Raw genomic sequence first — 15,298 nt, 5'->3', positions numbered from 1 at the left:
GTATGCAAAATACTTTGCAAATTTTAAAGTACTATATAAATGTCAGTTATTATTTTTATTTCAGTTAATCTAGGATCTCATTCTCTTCACTGGATACAATAGTAACCCTGAGATCATAGCATCATAGTTTAGAGCTAGAGCTTAGAGGTTAGCTAGTCCAAATTTCTCATTTTGTGGTTGAAGAAACTGAGGCTGAAAGACATTAAGTGACTTTCTCAGGGTCACTCAAATAGTAAATGGCAGAGAAAGAATTTGAACCCAGGTCCCTTGACTCAAAATCCTTTGCTCTTCCATTGTACCACAGTACCATCCCAGGTATGGTCTTTCTCAGTTTTTTCCATTTGCCTCTTGTTTAGAGGGCTACAGGCTTTTCTCTGGGCCTCTTCTTATTTTGTAGATAGCAGCAGAATACTCTGACTGTCCATTTCGTATCCCTCGCTCTGACCACATGATCAGTCCACCTCCTTTTTGTCCGTACATGTCGTAGATGACAGAAGTGCTTTATGCCACTTCTCTTTTTTGTGCATTTCATCATTAACTTTGCTGCAGCATCTATCATTCTAGCATATCATCTGTCATATCTACTCATCTTTCCATTGCTCTTTGACCCACATGTAGTTCTAATTTTCCAGAGGTTGTGGTGTTTCGTGATTCACAGCCACATAGCATCACTCTAGGAGTATTCATAATTTACATGATGGATCACTGCAGTAGGGAGCCATTTGGAATAATCGAAAGTGCAGCACACTTTTCCAAATGCTGCCTACCGTACTTCAGCTTCCTGTTCTCTTCTGAGCTCAGTTCATTATCTGTAGTGCCTGTCCAATACAGATGTTTTGATGGACTCAGACTCAAAGGAATATCGGTCTAATTGCACTCATAATCTGGGCAATTTGTACTCATCATCCACTTGGTTTTTCCTGTGTGGATTATTAAATAAGGCTCCTTTTAGTGGCCATGTACCTGAATGAATGAATGAACACATAAATAGGTAGTAAGTGCTTATATAAGTTTTGGGCACTATGTCAAGCACTAGAGATACAAACCTAAGAAACCAAACAAATTCTGTCCTTAAGTGCTGAACATTCTAGTAGAAGAAGAAAACATATAAGGGACACATATGCAATGTGGTTTGGAATTGGCAAGGAAGTGACATGGAGACCTGGTTCTGGGCAAGACAAGGCAGAATATCACCAATAGGGATCAGGTTGGTTCCAGGGGCAGTCTGCTGTTATGGTGAGAGGGAAAGGAGGAAGTTGTAGATGGTGCCTGGAAATGATCAGAAAAAGGTGCCCTGAAATGTTCTGGAGCTTGATGCAGTCAGCACAAAATCATATGTAAACAGAAGCATTTAGACAACTCTGTCTTCTATATGAAGTCCCACCACCATTTGGACTTGCCTAGCGCATCCTCCATGACACTAAGAAACACCTTTGTTCACCTTTGACAAGTGCATAAAGATGAGATGAGGTGAAGGTCCTCCACACTTCACCTCTGTTTAATACTTCACTTAATATTGATAGAGAATAGTTGAATAGTTTTCTCTGATTGTGTTTATCAATGGATTTTTAACAATCTTACCATATATATGGGAGACACCTATTGTATTTCACTCTGCCAAATCAAATGCTTTTTATAATCAACAGTGAACCCAGTGGGATCTTGTATTCTCTGTACCTTGTAGTCATTTGCATAACCATGAATATGTAATCTACAGTAGAAAATTGTCAGGGAAAACTGGCATTTTCCCTTCCATTGTTCTCATCAAGGATATTTGCATAGAGCTTTCTCACAAAGATTTTATAGAGTGGAGAGTCAGCATGTGAATTGGTAGTTGCTGATACTAATAGTATTAGTGATTATTTTTCCATTCTTTGGAATCTTCCTCATTTTAGAGTCTCTTGAAAAATCAATCCCTGCGTGCCTTAAAAATTGTGTTACCTCCAACACAAATTTCCTTTCTATATATTTAGGCAGGTTTACTCTTTTTACCTGACTGCATTTTCTTGAGTGCCATTTCCTCTCCAACTACACATTAAGTACTTGAGGTAGTAGCATTTAAATGTGGTAATTCTATTGTAATAAATCACAAAAATACATTCCTGTAGCTGTGCTAAAGGAATCTGTTCCATTTTACTTCTACTTGTGTTCAAATCTCAGTTGTGCATGTGGTGATCTTGAGCAAATTTTTTAACTCTCAGGTTAAAAAAAGGTTTAATCTGAACTTAATCTTTCAGGTCCTGTTTCCTCCTCTGTTGACCCTCATGACCTCAATGGTCCCTTCTGGCTATGAACATTTTTTGTAATATATTTTTATTTATTTTGTTAAATATTTCCCAATTACATGTACCTTTTTTAAAATATTCATTCTCTCTCTCTCTCCTCTCCCTCACCCTTGAGAAGGCAAGCAATATGATATTGATTATGTACATGAAGTCAAGGAAAACACATTTCCATATGTGTCATGTTGCAAAAGAAAATGTACACAAAAAACCTCCAACAAATATAAAGAAAGTTTTAAAAAAGTATGCTTTAAGCTACACTCATTGTTCATTAGTTCTCTCTCTGGAGGTGGATAGCATTTTTCAACATGCGTCCTTTGGACTCATTTTAGATCACTGTCTTGATCAAAGTACCTAAGTCTTTCATAGTTGATCATTGTTACAATGTTCTTCTCACTTCACTTTGCATCAGTTCATATAATTCTTCCTAGGTTTTTCAGAAACCATCCTGCTTTTTATTTCTTACAACACAACAGTACTCCATCACAACTATATACCACAGCTTGTTCAGCCATTCCCTAGTTGATGGGCATCTCTCCAATTTCTAGTTCTTTACCACCACAAAAAGAGTTGCAAGAAATAATTGTACATATAGGTCCTTTTCCTTTTTTATTTTTAAATCTCTCCAGGCTATAGTTTTAGTAGTGGTATTGCGGGGTCAAAGGGTATACACAGTTTTATAGCCCTTTGGACATAGTTCCAAATTGTTCTCTGTGAATGGGATGGATAATTGTGAAGACTTCACAGGGTGTGTCTAATGGAGAGGTTTTGGGATTTGATTTGGCTTTGTGATTTTGGAAGGCGAGGACCTGGAACTGTGGGCACCCTTCCCTCTCTCTCTCTCAGATGTTAGAAGATAATGAACTTCCTGTGAGCTATTTGTTCTCTGATCCAGGAAGGGTCTCTCCTTCCCCCACCCCATTTCTTCTCCTAGACTTTTAGATGCCACCCTGGCAGTTAAGTTCTGATAGGGAAAAACCTGAATGGACTGGATCAGTCTTGGTCCTCTGTGTAGTTTTCGCGCCTAGACTGTAAGCCCACCTCCCAGCCAGTGGTGAGAAGGGATAGAGGTGGGTGGGAATCTTTTTCATTAAGACTATAAATTAAGGCAGGTTCCCTTTTACCTCGCCTGCTCCATTATGGAGGTGTGCCCAAATCTTGCAAGGTTTGTAGAATAAATTTACTTTGTTTCTCTTAAAGATGTCTTTCCTATTATTTAAAAACTCTGTCCCATACATCTGGAATGGTTAGACTAGGTCACAACTGTACCAGCAGTGCAAAATGTCCCAATTTTTCCATATCCCCTTCTGAATTTGTCATTTTCCTTTTCTGTCAACCAATCTGATAGGTGTGAGATGCTATCTCAAAGTTGTTTGAATTCGCATTTCTCTAATACATTGTTATTCAGAGCATTTTTTCATTTGCCTATTGATAGCTTGTTTTTTTTTTCTTCTGAAAATTGCCTGTTCATATATTCTTTGACAATTTATCAACTTGGATAGTGGCTCATATTTTTTTATATAAATTTGGCTCAGTTCTGAAATATTTGAGAAAGGAAGCCTTTATCAGAGAAACATGCGATACAATTTTCCCCCCAGGGTTTCCTGTTTTCCTTCTAATTTTGGCTGCATTAGATTTGTTTGTGTAAAAACTTTATTGTTTCATGTATTCAAAATTATCTATTTTGCTTATTCTACTCTGTCTCTTGTTTGGTCATAAACTCTTCCCTTATCTGTAGATTTGACAGGTACATTTTTCCAGGAACCCCTAATTTACTTATGATATCAACTTTTATGTCTAAATCGTTTACCTATTTTGATCTTATCATAATATACTGGGTAAAATGTTGGTTTTTGGCAAAGTTTCTTCCAAACTGCTTTCCAGTTTTCCCCAGCAATTTTTGTCAACTTGTGAATTCTTACCCCAAAAGCTTAGATCTGTGAGTTTATCAAACACTAGATGACTTTGGTCATTTAGTACTGTAATTGTGTACCTAATCTATTCCACTGACCCACCGCTCTATTTTATAGCCAGGATCAGATTGTTTTCATGATTATTGCTTTGTAATAAATTTGAAATCTGGTACTGCTAGGGCTGCCTTTCTTCACATTTTTTCCTCTTGATTCTTATGATATTCTTGACCTTTTGTTCTCCCAGATTAATTTTGTTATTTTTTTCTAGCTCTATGAAATAATTCATTTGTAGTTTGGTATGGCACTGAATAAGTAAATTAATTTAGGTAGAATTGTCATTTTTATTATATTGGCTTGGCCTGCCCATGAGCAATTGATATTTTTAGTTATTTTAGATCTGTCTTTATTTGTGTGAAAACTATTTTGTAATTGTGTTCATATCATCCTTGACTTTGGATTGGCAGGTAGACTCCTAAATATTTTATATTGTCTGCAATTATTTTAAATGGAATTTCTCTTTCAATTTCTCAACAGCTCTGTGTCTCTTTTTCAAATTTGTTTCTTGTAAATAACATACTGTTGATTCTGGTTTCTAATCCATTGTGCTATCAACTTCCCTTTTATGGGTAAAATCATCCCATTCACATTTACAGTTATGACTACAAACTGTGCATTTCTGTTATCCATCCTTTTCTCTTTTTATCTTATCTCTCCTCTGAAGTCTGTTCTGCTTCTGACCAGCTGTCTTCCTTTATCTGTCCTCCCTTTTACCACCCTCTCCACCTTTCTTATCTTTTTTCCCTCCTGCTTCCCTGTTGGATAAGATGGATTTATACATCCAACTGAGAGTGTGTTTGAACCTATTTAGATGAGAGTGAGGTTTAAGCTTTGACCACCCCCACCCCAACCATTTTCCTCTCCACTGTAAAAGCTCTTCCTTTTGCGCTTCTTTTATGTGAGATAATTTTTCCCATTCTCCCCTTCCCCTACCCCCTTCTACCAGAGCATCCCTCTTTCTCACTCATCTATTTTTTTTAACATTATCCCAACATAATCTCCCATCTCCTGTACTCTCTATCTATGTAGAATTCTTCTAATAGCCCTAATAATGACAAAGTTCTTAGAAGTTACATATGTCTTCTTCCCATATAGGAATGTAAACAGTTTAACCTTACTGATATCCATCGTTATTTCTTTTTGATGTTACCTTTTTATGCTTCTCTTGAGTCTTGTATTTGAAAGTCATATTTTCTATTTGGTTCTAGTCTTTTCATCAGTAACTTTTGAAAGCCCTCTATTTCATTAAATATCATTTCCTCCCTGAAGGATTACACTCAGTTTTGCTGGGTAGGTGATTCTTGCTGGTCATCCTAGCTCCTTTACCTTCCAGAATATCAAATCCCAACTCTCTACTTCTTTAACATGGTAGCTGCTAAGTCTTGTGTGATCCTCACTGTGACTCCAGGATACTTGAATGGTTTTTTCCCTGGCTGCTTAAAGTATGTTCTTATTATCACAGGAGCTCTAGAATTTGGCTATAATATTTACCTGGGAGTTTTCATTTTGGGATCTCTTTCAGTATCAGTGGATTCTTTCAATTTCTATTTTACCCTATGGTTCTGGAGTATTGGGGCAGTTTTCCTTTATAAGTTCTTAAAATATAATTTCTAGGCTCCTTCTTTGATCCTGGCTTTCAGGTAATCCAATAATTCTTAAATTATCTCTTCTTGGTCTACTTTCGAGGTCAGGTGTTTTTCTGATGAAATATTTCATATTTTCTTCATTTTTTTCATTCTTTGGACTTTGTTTTATTGTTTCTTTATGTCTCACTGAGTCGTTAGCTGCCATTTGCCTAAGTCTAATTTTTAAGGAATAATTTTCTTCAGTAAGCTTTTGAAACAATTTTTTTTCCATTGGGCAAATTCTGCTTTTTAAAGAGTTATTTTCATCAATGAAGTTTTGTACCTTGCTTTCCATTTGGCCAATTCTGGTTTTTAAGGTGTTATTTTCTTCAGTTCTTTTGTGCCTTTCTTACCAAGCTGTTAATTGTCTTTTTTATGATTTTATTGCATTGTTCTAATTTTTTACTTAGTTTTACCTCCACCATACCATTTCAATTTTTTTTCCTTTGAAACTTTGCTTGTAGCTGTTTTGTCATCATTGTCTTCTTCTGAATTTGTGTTTTAATCTTCCCTGTCACCCTAATAGCTTTTTATGGTCATTTGATCATTTTTCCATCCTATTTCTTGACTTTGAATTTTATTACATTTGGGCTCTATTCCTGGTGTGGGAGGGGGTTGGGAGGTGAGGGACAATCCAAAACTTTAAGCTTTTTCACACTGTTATTTTCAGAGCTATTTCTGGTGGCTTAGAAGTTTTCAGTGCTTCCAAGGTGGTGTGATTTGGGGAGTGGTATGATCACTGCCCTCCTGGTCTCTGCTCTGGTCCTTACCCAGGAAGGACCCCAATCCCCTGAATTTCAATTGATACTGCTGCTAATGGCCCCTGCTCTGTTATGACCAAAAGTTCACCTTTCTGCCCTTGTACTTTGACTCAGACATGAATATAGGCAATGGAGTTGCCAAACAGCATCTGGTCCTGCATCCAGTGTTAGCACAAAATCCCTTGTAATCTTTTACTGACCACTTACCAGGTCCCCTTACTATCCCTGTCTTGAGATCTCCCAAAGCTGCTTTTACTTCTCTTGGCACCATCTAGTCCCACCACTGCTTTTGTATCCACATAAGCTTCAGGTCAGCCTCTCCTGTGTCACAGCTCTCTCCTTCCAACCCCCTAAGTTGTCTTGGGCTGGAATAATATCTCATCCTGACCTTTTTTTTGGCTTTGCCACTCCAGAATTCTATTTGAGGCATTATTTTAAAGTTATTTGGAGGGGAAGGTTGGGAGAGCTTGGCTGAGCGCTTCCTCTGTTCTGTCATCTTAGCTCCACCCACTCTGAATATTCTATGATTCTGCATTTGAGCTTCAGAAACTGGTCATAGTTCAGCTAGCAAAGTGGAAAACCACTTAAGATAGCTTTGACTCTTTGGCACTAGTTAGGAGGATTTTATTGTGTGCTTTCACATAGTTCAAATCTTATTGCTAAAATAGAACTAACTCGATGCAATAAAATCCTGCTAGAATATGGTTATCATGCAAAATATTTGTCCCTGTCTCTCAACTGCAGTCTGCAGTGTGAGAAAGGAATTTCACTGTATAGCTAAAATATTTATTTCAATTTTCATTTATAGAAGTCTGTACAGATTAGAACTGAAGCTGGACCTCGACTCTATCTTGACCCACCTCCTGACTTTGCTGAGGATTTTGAAAGAAATCAGCATGTGAACATCAAGATAAAGGATTTTCCTAGGGATTTTTCCCAGGTATGAATCTGCCATGGCATGAAACTAATGGCCAGGCTTAGATAATCGTAATAATGGTAGCTCATATTTTTATAGTGCTTTAAGGTTTAGGTATTGTGTTTACATCGTAGAGGCCAGTTCTTACTCCGATAATGATATGAGAAAGCCTTTGACTAGCTAGAGGAATTTTAAACTTCTAACTTCCCACCTATGATACTTTTGTCTTTCCTGATTGCCATCTCATTTTACGAATGTCACATTGAACTCCCATTGCCACACTTAGTCTTTGGCACTTCATAATCTTCTCTTGGAGTTATCTTTGTACTTTTGTCATGTACTGTACAAAGCTAAGTTCAAGGGGTACCTCCTATCCAAGGGCCCATCCTGATCCTCCGTTGCTAGAGTCCTCCTCCAGGAAACCACTTTGTTTTCTATTCTGAATAGATAATTTGTGTTTACTTTTCTGTATAGACATCTTCCCAGGAGAACTTAAGCTTCTTGAGAGCAGGGACTGTTTCGTTTTACTCTCTCTATCCTCAGCTCTTAGAACCATACCTGGTACATAGGAGGTACTTAATAAATGCTTGGTTAAGCGCCTACTATAGGACCATAGCATTATGGTTTAGAGTTGGAAAGGTCCTTCTAACCAAACCCTCTTCAGTTTTGAATTGGGGAAATTGAGGCCTAGAGAGATTGAGTCCAAAAGGTGCCCAAGTGAAGGAGACTTGAGCCCAGAGGTGTCCAGGGTCACACAGGTAGTAAGTGGCAGAACCATTTGAACCCAGGTCTTAGGACTCCAAATCCAGCTCTGTTTTCACTGCACCAACCAGTCACATTCATTGTAGAATATATGAACAGCACTGGATACAAACACTATTTTAGTGAGCCATGATAGTTCAAATTCAAGTTCTTTAATCTAGGACGTGGTGACATTTCCCTTAGTAGCATTCTCTCAACCATGTTGTACATTCTATATATTTTATAGTCTCACAAGTACAGTAAAATCCCGTCTTAACATAATAACATTGTAGACAAAATGTCAGTTTCATGAACTGAACATGACTAGAAAAGAAGATTTAAATAACATTTATGAGTATTGCATGTAATTAAAATTGTTACGATAGACTTAGTATAAATCCCAACAAAAATGAACCATCAAATAAATAGACTTAATTAGGAATAAAGTCACACTTAGAAGTATAAACCCCATGCTATTTGCATTTTGATAGCAGGAAAAAATAAATTTTAAAAAAATAACAATAACATCTTCTTTTCTCTATTCCCTTCCTGTGTATTTCTGTTTATTTACATATTTAGTTTTGCTGCTGTTATTACTTCTATTATCCAGGCATCATATATATAGGTTGTAGCTCTGAATCTGCTTTTCTCTTCATCGTTTCAAAGAAGTTTATCCATATTTCTTTGCAGTCTTCATATTTGTCATTTTTTATGACATGGTAATATTCTATTACAATGACACATCAAACTTAATTCAGCCACTTAGGAAATCATTGGAAATATGAGTTGTTCTTAGAAAACACTGTTTACCAGTGAGGCCTCTATGAATTTTTCTATATAAATCCATTTAATTCAACAAATATTTACTCGATGCCTGCTCTAGTCAAGGCATTGTGCTAGATACTGTTTATATAAAGATAAAAATGGAAAATTCTCTGCCCTCAAAGAGCCTATGTTCTTAGAGGGAAGCAACAGGTACAAAGATAAGGAAGTGCAAGATGATGTAGGTTGGAAGACAGTGACAAAAGCTGAGAAAGCTGAGTGAGTCCTGAGGGCAGGGAAGTATTCCAGGTTTGAATGATGGCCTGTTTGAAAGCATGGAAATGGCATGTTGAGTTCAGGGAACAACCATATTGATTCTTGAATCCAGTTTAGCTAGAATGTATAATACATGAAGGGGAGTAATAGAAAATAATGTTTTCTAGATAGATTCAAGCAAGATTGTGGATGACTTCAAATGCCATTTTCTGACCATAACCTCTTGTCTTTGCATTCCCTCCAAAAAATATACCTCATTTTCACTGCAACCTTCAGCTACTCTACCCTCCCTTTATTCTCAAGCCACTCTTAGCCCTGCTCTGACCTCATTTTCCTCCCTTTGAAATCTCAGTGCTATAGTTCAACTAGGAGAGAGCTTTGGGGACACCCTTGTGTGGGGAGTGAGAGAGGAATGATGGCCCAGCAAAAGAAACAAAGGAGTCTTCAGGACAGGACAGTTCAGTGTCCTCTATTATCAAATCCCTTGTCCCCTTGTCCTGTTACCACTGATCTCTTTCCAAACTCCAGCCCTGCATTACGCCACCACCTGTTTTCTTCTCTGCTTCTACTCAAGAATTGTTGAGTGCTCCTGAAGGAAATCACACAGCTGCTGCTTGGGTGCTTGGGTGCACTACCAGTTTACATGATCTAATCCTAACTGGGGCCCTCCCTAATACATTTCAGTCCTTTTTACTCATCCTTGCACTTCCATAACTTATGTTTTAGACCGTCTTCTCTGTTTTCAAGCTCCCACCCACTCCTTGAGTAGAGTACCTTGGCTTACATTTAGCTGAGAAAATCAAAGTTGCCTTTCATTGGCTTCCTCCCAAATCCTATACCTCAGATCTCTTTAACATTATCCCCCATTATTCTCTTCTCTTTTGTTCTTATCTCATAGCTAACCCTCTTCTTGTTCTCTTGATCCCACCCCTTTCTCCTCCTTCTCTTTATAATCTTCAGTCTCTAGCCACTGGCTTCTTTCCTGCTGTTTTCAAACATGCCCAGATCTTTCCTGTCCTTAAAAAAATCTTTACTTGGCTCTGACATCCCTCAGGCTATTGTTCTCTTTGTCTCCTTTTTCCTGCCATATGCCCAGAGAAAAGCCATTTATGTATTGTCTTCACTTCCTCAGATCCCACTCACTTTTTAACCCCTTCTCATTTCATGTTCATTTCTACTATGTGTCTCAATCTGCTCTCTCCAAAATTACCATTGATGTGTTCAAATTGTCTTTTCTCAGTCCTGATCCTCTTTGACCTCTCTAGCATTTGACAATGTGGCTCACTCCCTCTTCCTCAATGCTCTCTCCTCCATGAGTGATCACGATCCTGCTCTCTTTTACTCTTACCTGTCTAACCATTCCTTCTCAGTCTTGTTTGATGGGTTGCCATCCATATCCCATTTTCTAACTGTGGGGTTCCCCAAAGTTTGTCTTAGACCCTCTTCACTTCTCTTTCTGCTTTCTATCTTGGCAATCAATCTCATTAGCCCCAATAGATTCCCCTCTCTCTATGCAGATGGATTCTAAATCTATGCATCTAGTCCTCTTCTCTCTCCTGAGCTCCAGTCCCCTACCACCAGCTGCCTGCTGTATGTATCCATCCAGAAGTCTCATAGGCTTCTCAAACTGAGCATACTCAAAACAAGACCTCAGGCTCATGTATATATAAGTGCAAGGGACCTCAGAGGCCATCTGCTTCAACCCTCATTGAATTTATATATTTATATTGTCTGCATTGAAGCCTTGACAGAGGTCAAGAGAGGGACTATACCCTTTCAGGAGGTGTAACAGAGAGATATCAGTGAAGAATAGCAGGACTGGTGTGCAGTGGTGAGGAACCACTTGAGACAGCATATATATGGTAAATAGTATTGTTTTTCTTATTAATAGGATGAAGCTTATCCTTACTTAAAATTATAGTATTGAGATAACTGACTCAAATATTATGATCATTTTTGAAACTATATATAATGACAGCCTAGTCTCCAAAAAGCCTAAGCCTATTTATAGTGCCACCAGTATTGTAATAGCATTCCTATTTTCATCCCTGGAGGTCTGATGATACTATGTTTTATCATTTTAAACTATTTTTTATTAATTTGATGGAGTTAAGATGGCAGTGTAATTATTTTAGTATATATTCCTTTATTACAGTTTGAAGAATTTTTCAAGTGGTTATTAACAACTTGTTTCCTAGTTTGTTTATTTAAATAATTTATTTAATATCTTTAGTTTCCAGCATTGATTTTCACAAGAGTTTGAATGACAAATTTTCTCCCCATTGCTACCCTCTCCCCCACTCCAAGATGGCATATATTCTGATTGCCCCATTCCCCAGTCAGCCCTCCCTTCTGTCAACCCACTCCCCACCATCCCCTTTTCCCTTACTTTCTTTTAGGGCAAGATAGATTTCTATGCTCCATTGCCTGTATATCTTATTTCCCAGTTGCATGCAAAAACTTTTTTTTTGAACATCTGCTTTTAAAACTTTGAGTTCCAAATTCTCTCCCCTCTTCCCTCCCCACCCACCCTCCCTAAGAAGGCAAGAAATTCAACATAGGTCACATGTGTATCATTATGTAAAACCCTTCCACAATATTCATGTTGTGAAAGTCTGTATTTTGCTCCTTCCTATCCTATCCCCCATTATTCAGTTTTCTCCCTTGACCCTGTCCCTTTTTCAAAAGTGTTTGATTTTGATTACCTCCTCCCCCATCTGCCCTCCCTTCTATCATGCCCCCTTTTTAATCCCCTTCCTCCTTCTTTCCTGAGGGGTAAGATACCCCATTGAGTGTGTATGTTATTCCCTCCTCAAGTTGAATCCAGTGAGAGCAAGATTCACTCATTCCCCCTCACCTGCCCCCTCTTCTCTTCCTACAGAACTGCTTTTTCTTGCCACTTTTATGTGAGATAATTTACCCCATTCTATCTCTCCCTTTCTCCCTCTCTCAATATATTCCTCTCTCATCCCTTAATTGGATTTTATTTTTTTTAGATATCATCCATTCATATTCACCTCATCCTGTGCCCTCTGTCTATACATACATATATATATGTATGTATATATATATATACATACATATATATATATATATGGAGAGAGAGAGAGAGAGAGAGAGAGAGAGAGAGAGAGAGAGAGAAAGAGAGAGAGATAGACATATAGATATATAGATATATGTATGTATGTATATTTGCTTCAGCTACCCTAATACTGAGGTCTCATGAATTATACACACCATCTTTCCATGTAGGAATGTAAACAAAACAGTTCAACTTCAGTAAGTCCCTTATGATTTCTCTTTCTTGTTTACCTTTCCATGCTTCTCTTGATTCTTGTGTTTGAAAGTCAAATTTTCAATTCAGCTCTGGTCTTTTCACTGAGAAAGCTTGAAAGTCCTCTGTTTTATTGAAAATCCATATTTTGTCTTGGAGCATGATACTCTGTTTTGCTGGGTAGGTGATTCTTGGTTTTAATCCTAGCTCCAATGACCTCCAGAATATCATATTCCAAGCCCTTTGATCCCTTAATGTAGAAGCTGCTAGATCTTGGGTTATCCTGATTGAGTTTCCACAATACTAAAATTGTTTCTTTCTGACTACTTGTAGTATCTTCTCCTTGATCTGGGAGCTCTGGAATTTGGCGACAATATTCCTAGAAGTTTTCTTTTTGGGATCTTTTTGAGGAGGTGATTTGTGGATTCTTTCAATTCTGTTTTACCCTCTGGCTCTAGAATATCAGGGCAGTTCTCCTTGATAATTTCTTGAAAGATGGTGTCTAGGCTCTTTTTTTGATCATGGCTTTAAGGTAGTCCAATAATTTTTAAATTATCTCTTCTGGATCTATTTTCCAGGTCATTGGTTTTTCCAGTGAGATATTTCACATTGTCTTCCATTTTTTCATTCCTTTGATTCTGTTTATTAATATCTTGATTTCTCCTAAAGTCATTAGCTTCCACTTGCTCAAATCTAATTTTTAAGGTAGTATTTTCTTCAGTGGTCTTTTGGACCTTCTTTTCCATTTGGGTAATTCTGCCTTTCAAGGCATTCTTCTCCTCATTGGCTTTTTGGAGCTCTTTTGCCATTTGAGTTAGTCTATTTTTTAAGGTGTTATTTTCTTCTATATTTTTTGGGGTCTCCTTTACCAAGTCATTGACTTGTTTTTCATGGTTTTCTTGCATCACTCTCATTTCTCTTCCCAATTTTTCCTCTACTTCTCTTACTTGCTTTTCCAAATCCTTTTTGAGCTCTTCTGTGGCCTGAGATCAGTTCATGTTTCTCTTGGAGGCTTTTGATGTAGGCTCTTTGACTTTGTTGACTTCTTCTGACTGTATGTTTTGGTCTTCTTTGTCACCAAAGAAAGATTCCAAAGTCTGAGACTGAATCTGAGTCCATTTTCACTGCCTGCTCATGTTCCCAGCCAACTACTTGACCCTTGATTTTTTTGTCAGGGTGTGACGGCTTGTAGAGTAGAGAGTACTTTGTCCCAAGCTTGAGAGGATGTGCTGTTGTTTTCAGAGCTATTTCTACACAGCAAGCTCTGCCACACCATCGCTCCTCCTCCCCAAAGAACTGCCAACCCGGACCACGACTCAGATTTGAGCAGGCTCTGCACTCCTGCTCAGATCTGCCACTTAATTCCTCCCACCAGGTGGGCCTGGGGCAGGAAGCTACTGCAGCTGTAGTTCTGTAGCTGCACCACCTCCTGCTGCCCCCTGAATGGTGGCCAAACTGTGAACTCCTTTCACTCTGTCCCCGCAGTTTTTTCCCCACTAACCTTCTCTGTTGTCTTTGGTGTTTGTGGGCTGAGAAGTCTGGTAACTGCCACAGCTCACTGATTCAGGGTGCTAGGGCCTGTTCCACCCAGCTCCCAGTCTGCTTGGTCTGCGTGCAGCCCACGCTGGGCTCTGCTCCGTTCCGCTCTCAGCTCTGTGCGACATACCTTACCCGGCGACCATCCAGGCTGTCCTAGGCTGGAGCCCTGCTTCCCTCTGCTATTTTGTGGGTTCTGCAGTTCTAGAATTTGTTTAGAGCCATTTTTTATGGGTGTTTGGTGGGTCCTGAGGGAGAGCTTTAGGCAAATCCCTGCTTTCCAGCCGCCATCTTGGCTCCGCTCCCCTGTTTCCTAGTTTGTGGATTATATCCATTTACCATTTATACATTGGAAGAATGGAAAACACTCTTTAAAAGTTTATATCTGTTCTTTATAGATTCCCGATATAGTGTTTTTATCAGCTATGTTAATAAAAAGATTTTTCCCCCTTAATACCATCAGTGGATAGAGCATTGTACTTGGAGTCAGGAAGTCCTAAATTCAAATCTAGTCTCAGACACTTACTAGCTCTGTGATGCTGGAAGTCACTTAATCTCTCTATGCCTCAGTTTTCTCATCTGTAAAATGAGGATGATAATAATGGGACCTAACTCCCAACATTTTTGCGAGGATAAAGCTATGTGTTTGTAAAGTGTTTTACAAACATTGAAGTCCTATGTAAAATATTGTTACTGGCAGAAGTAATAATAATAATAAAATGTAATTTTAATAATTTTATATATAGTGTGTCTTAAAGTCTGACAGGATAAGCCTCCTTTTTGTAGTTCCACTTGTTATCTTGCCCAATTATTTCTCTATGTAAATTTTGTTATTTTATATATTTTTGGAGTAGTATATAGAGGGTTCCACCTTGAAGTCAGGAAAACATGAATTCAGATCCTGCTTCTAATGTTTACTGGTTGTATGTACAAGGACAAGTTAATTAACCTCTCAATGTCAACAGGCAACTCTTAAAGACTAGGAGTTACAAAAAAGTTGCGATTTTGCATTAGTGGAGGGATTTTCCATACTAGCAATTTCCTACCCCAATGAAATCACAATTCTTGGGTAGAATCTGAGTGGAGGCAATATAAACATAAACAGTGTCAGATGGCTTTTCTAATATTGAACCTTTCCTATATTCACTGTATCAG

The 15,298-nt window shown here is 38.2% G+C and overlaps 1 protein-coding gene across 1 annotated transcript in view; it reads left to right on the top strand.

Annotated features, from left to right (window-relative positions):
* Positions 1-15,298, top strand: part of LOC118831563 (katanin interacting protein) — a 221,041-nt gene that overhangs the window by 87,012 nt on the left and 118,731 nt on the right. The window contains exon 5 of the mRNA XM_036738951.1: positions 7,447-7,578. Within this exon, the coding sequence (XP_036594846.1) occupies positions 7,447-7,578 (132 nt within the window). The remainder of the gene's footprint in view (positions 1-7,446; positions 7,579-15,298) is intronic.

This window comes from Trichosurus vulpecula, chromosome 9, assembly GCF_011100635.1.
Source record: "Trichosurus vulpecula isolate mTriVul1 chromosome 9, mTriVul1.pri, whole genome shotgun sequence".
Classification (NCBI taxonomy): domain Eukaryota; kingdom Metazoa; phylum Chordata; class Mammalia; order Diprotodontia; family Phalangeridae; genus Trichosurus; species Trichosurus vulpecula.
The sequence above is the reverse complement of the archived record's forward strand: the minus strand, read 5'-3'. Positions and strand labels throughout refer to the sequence as shown.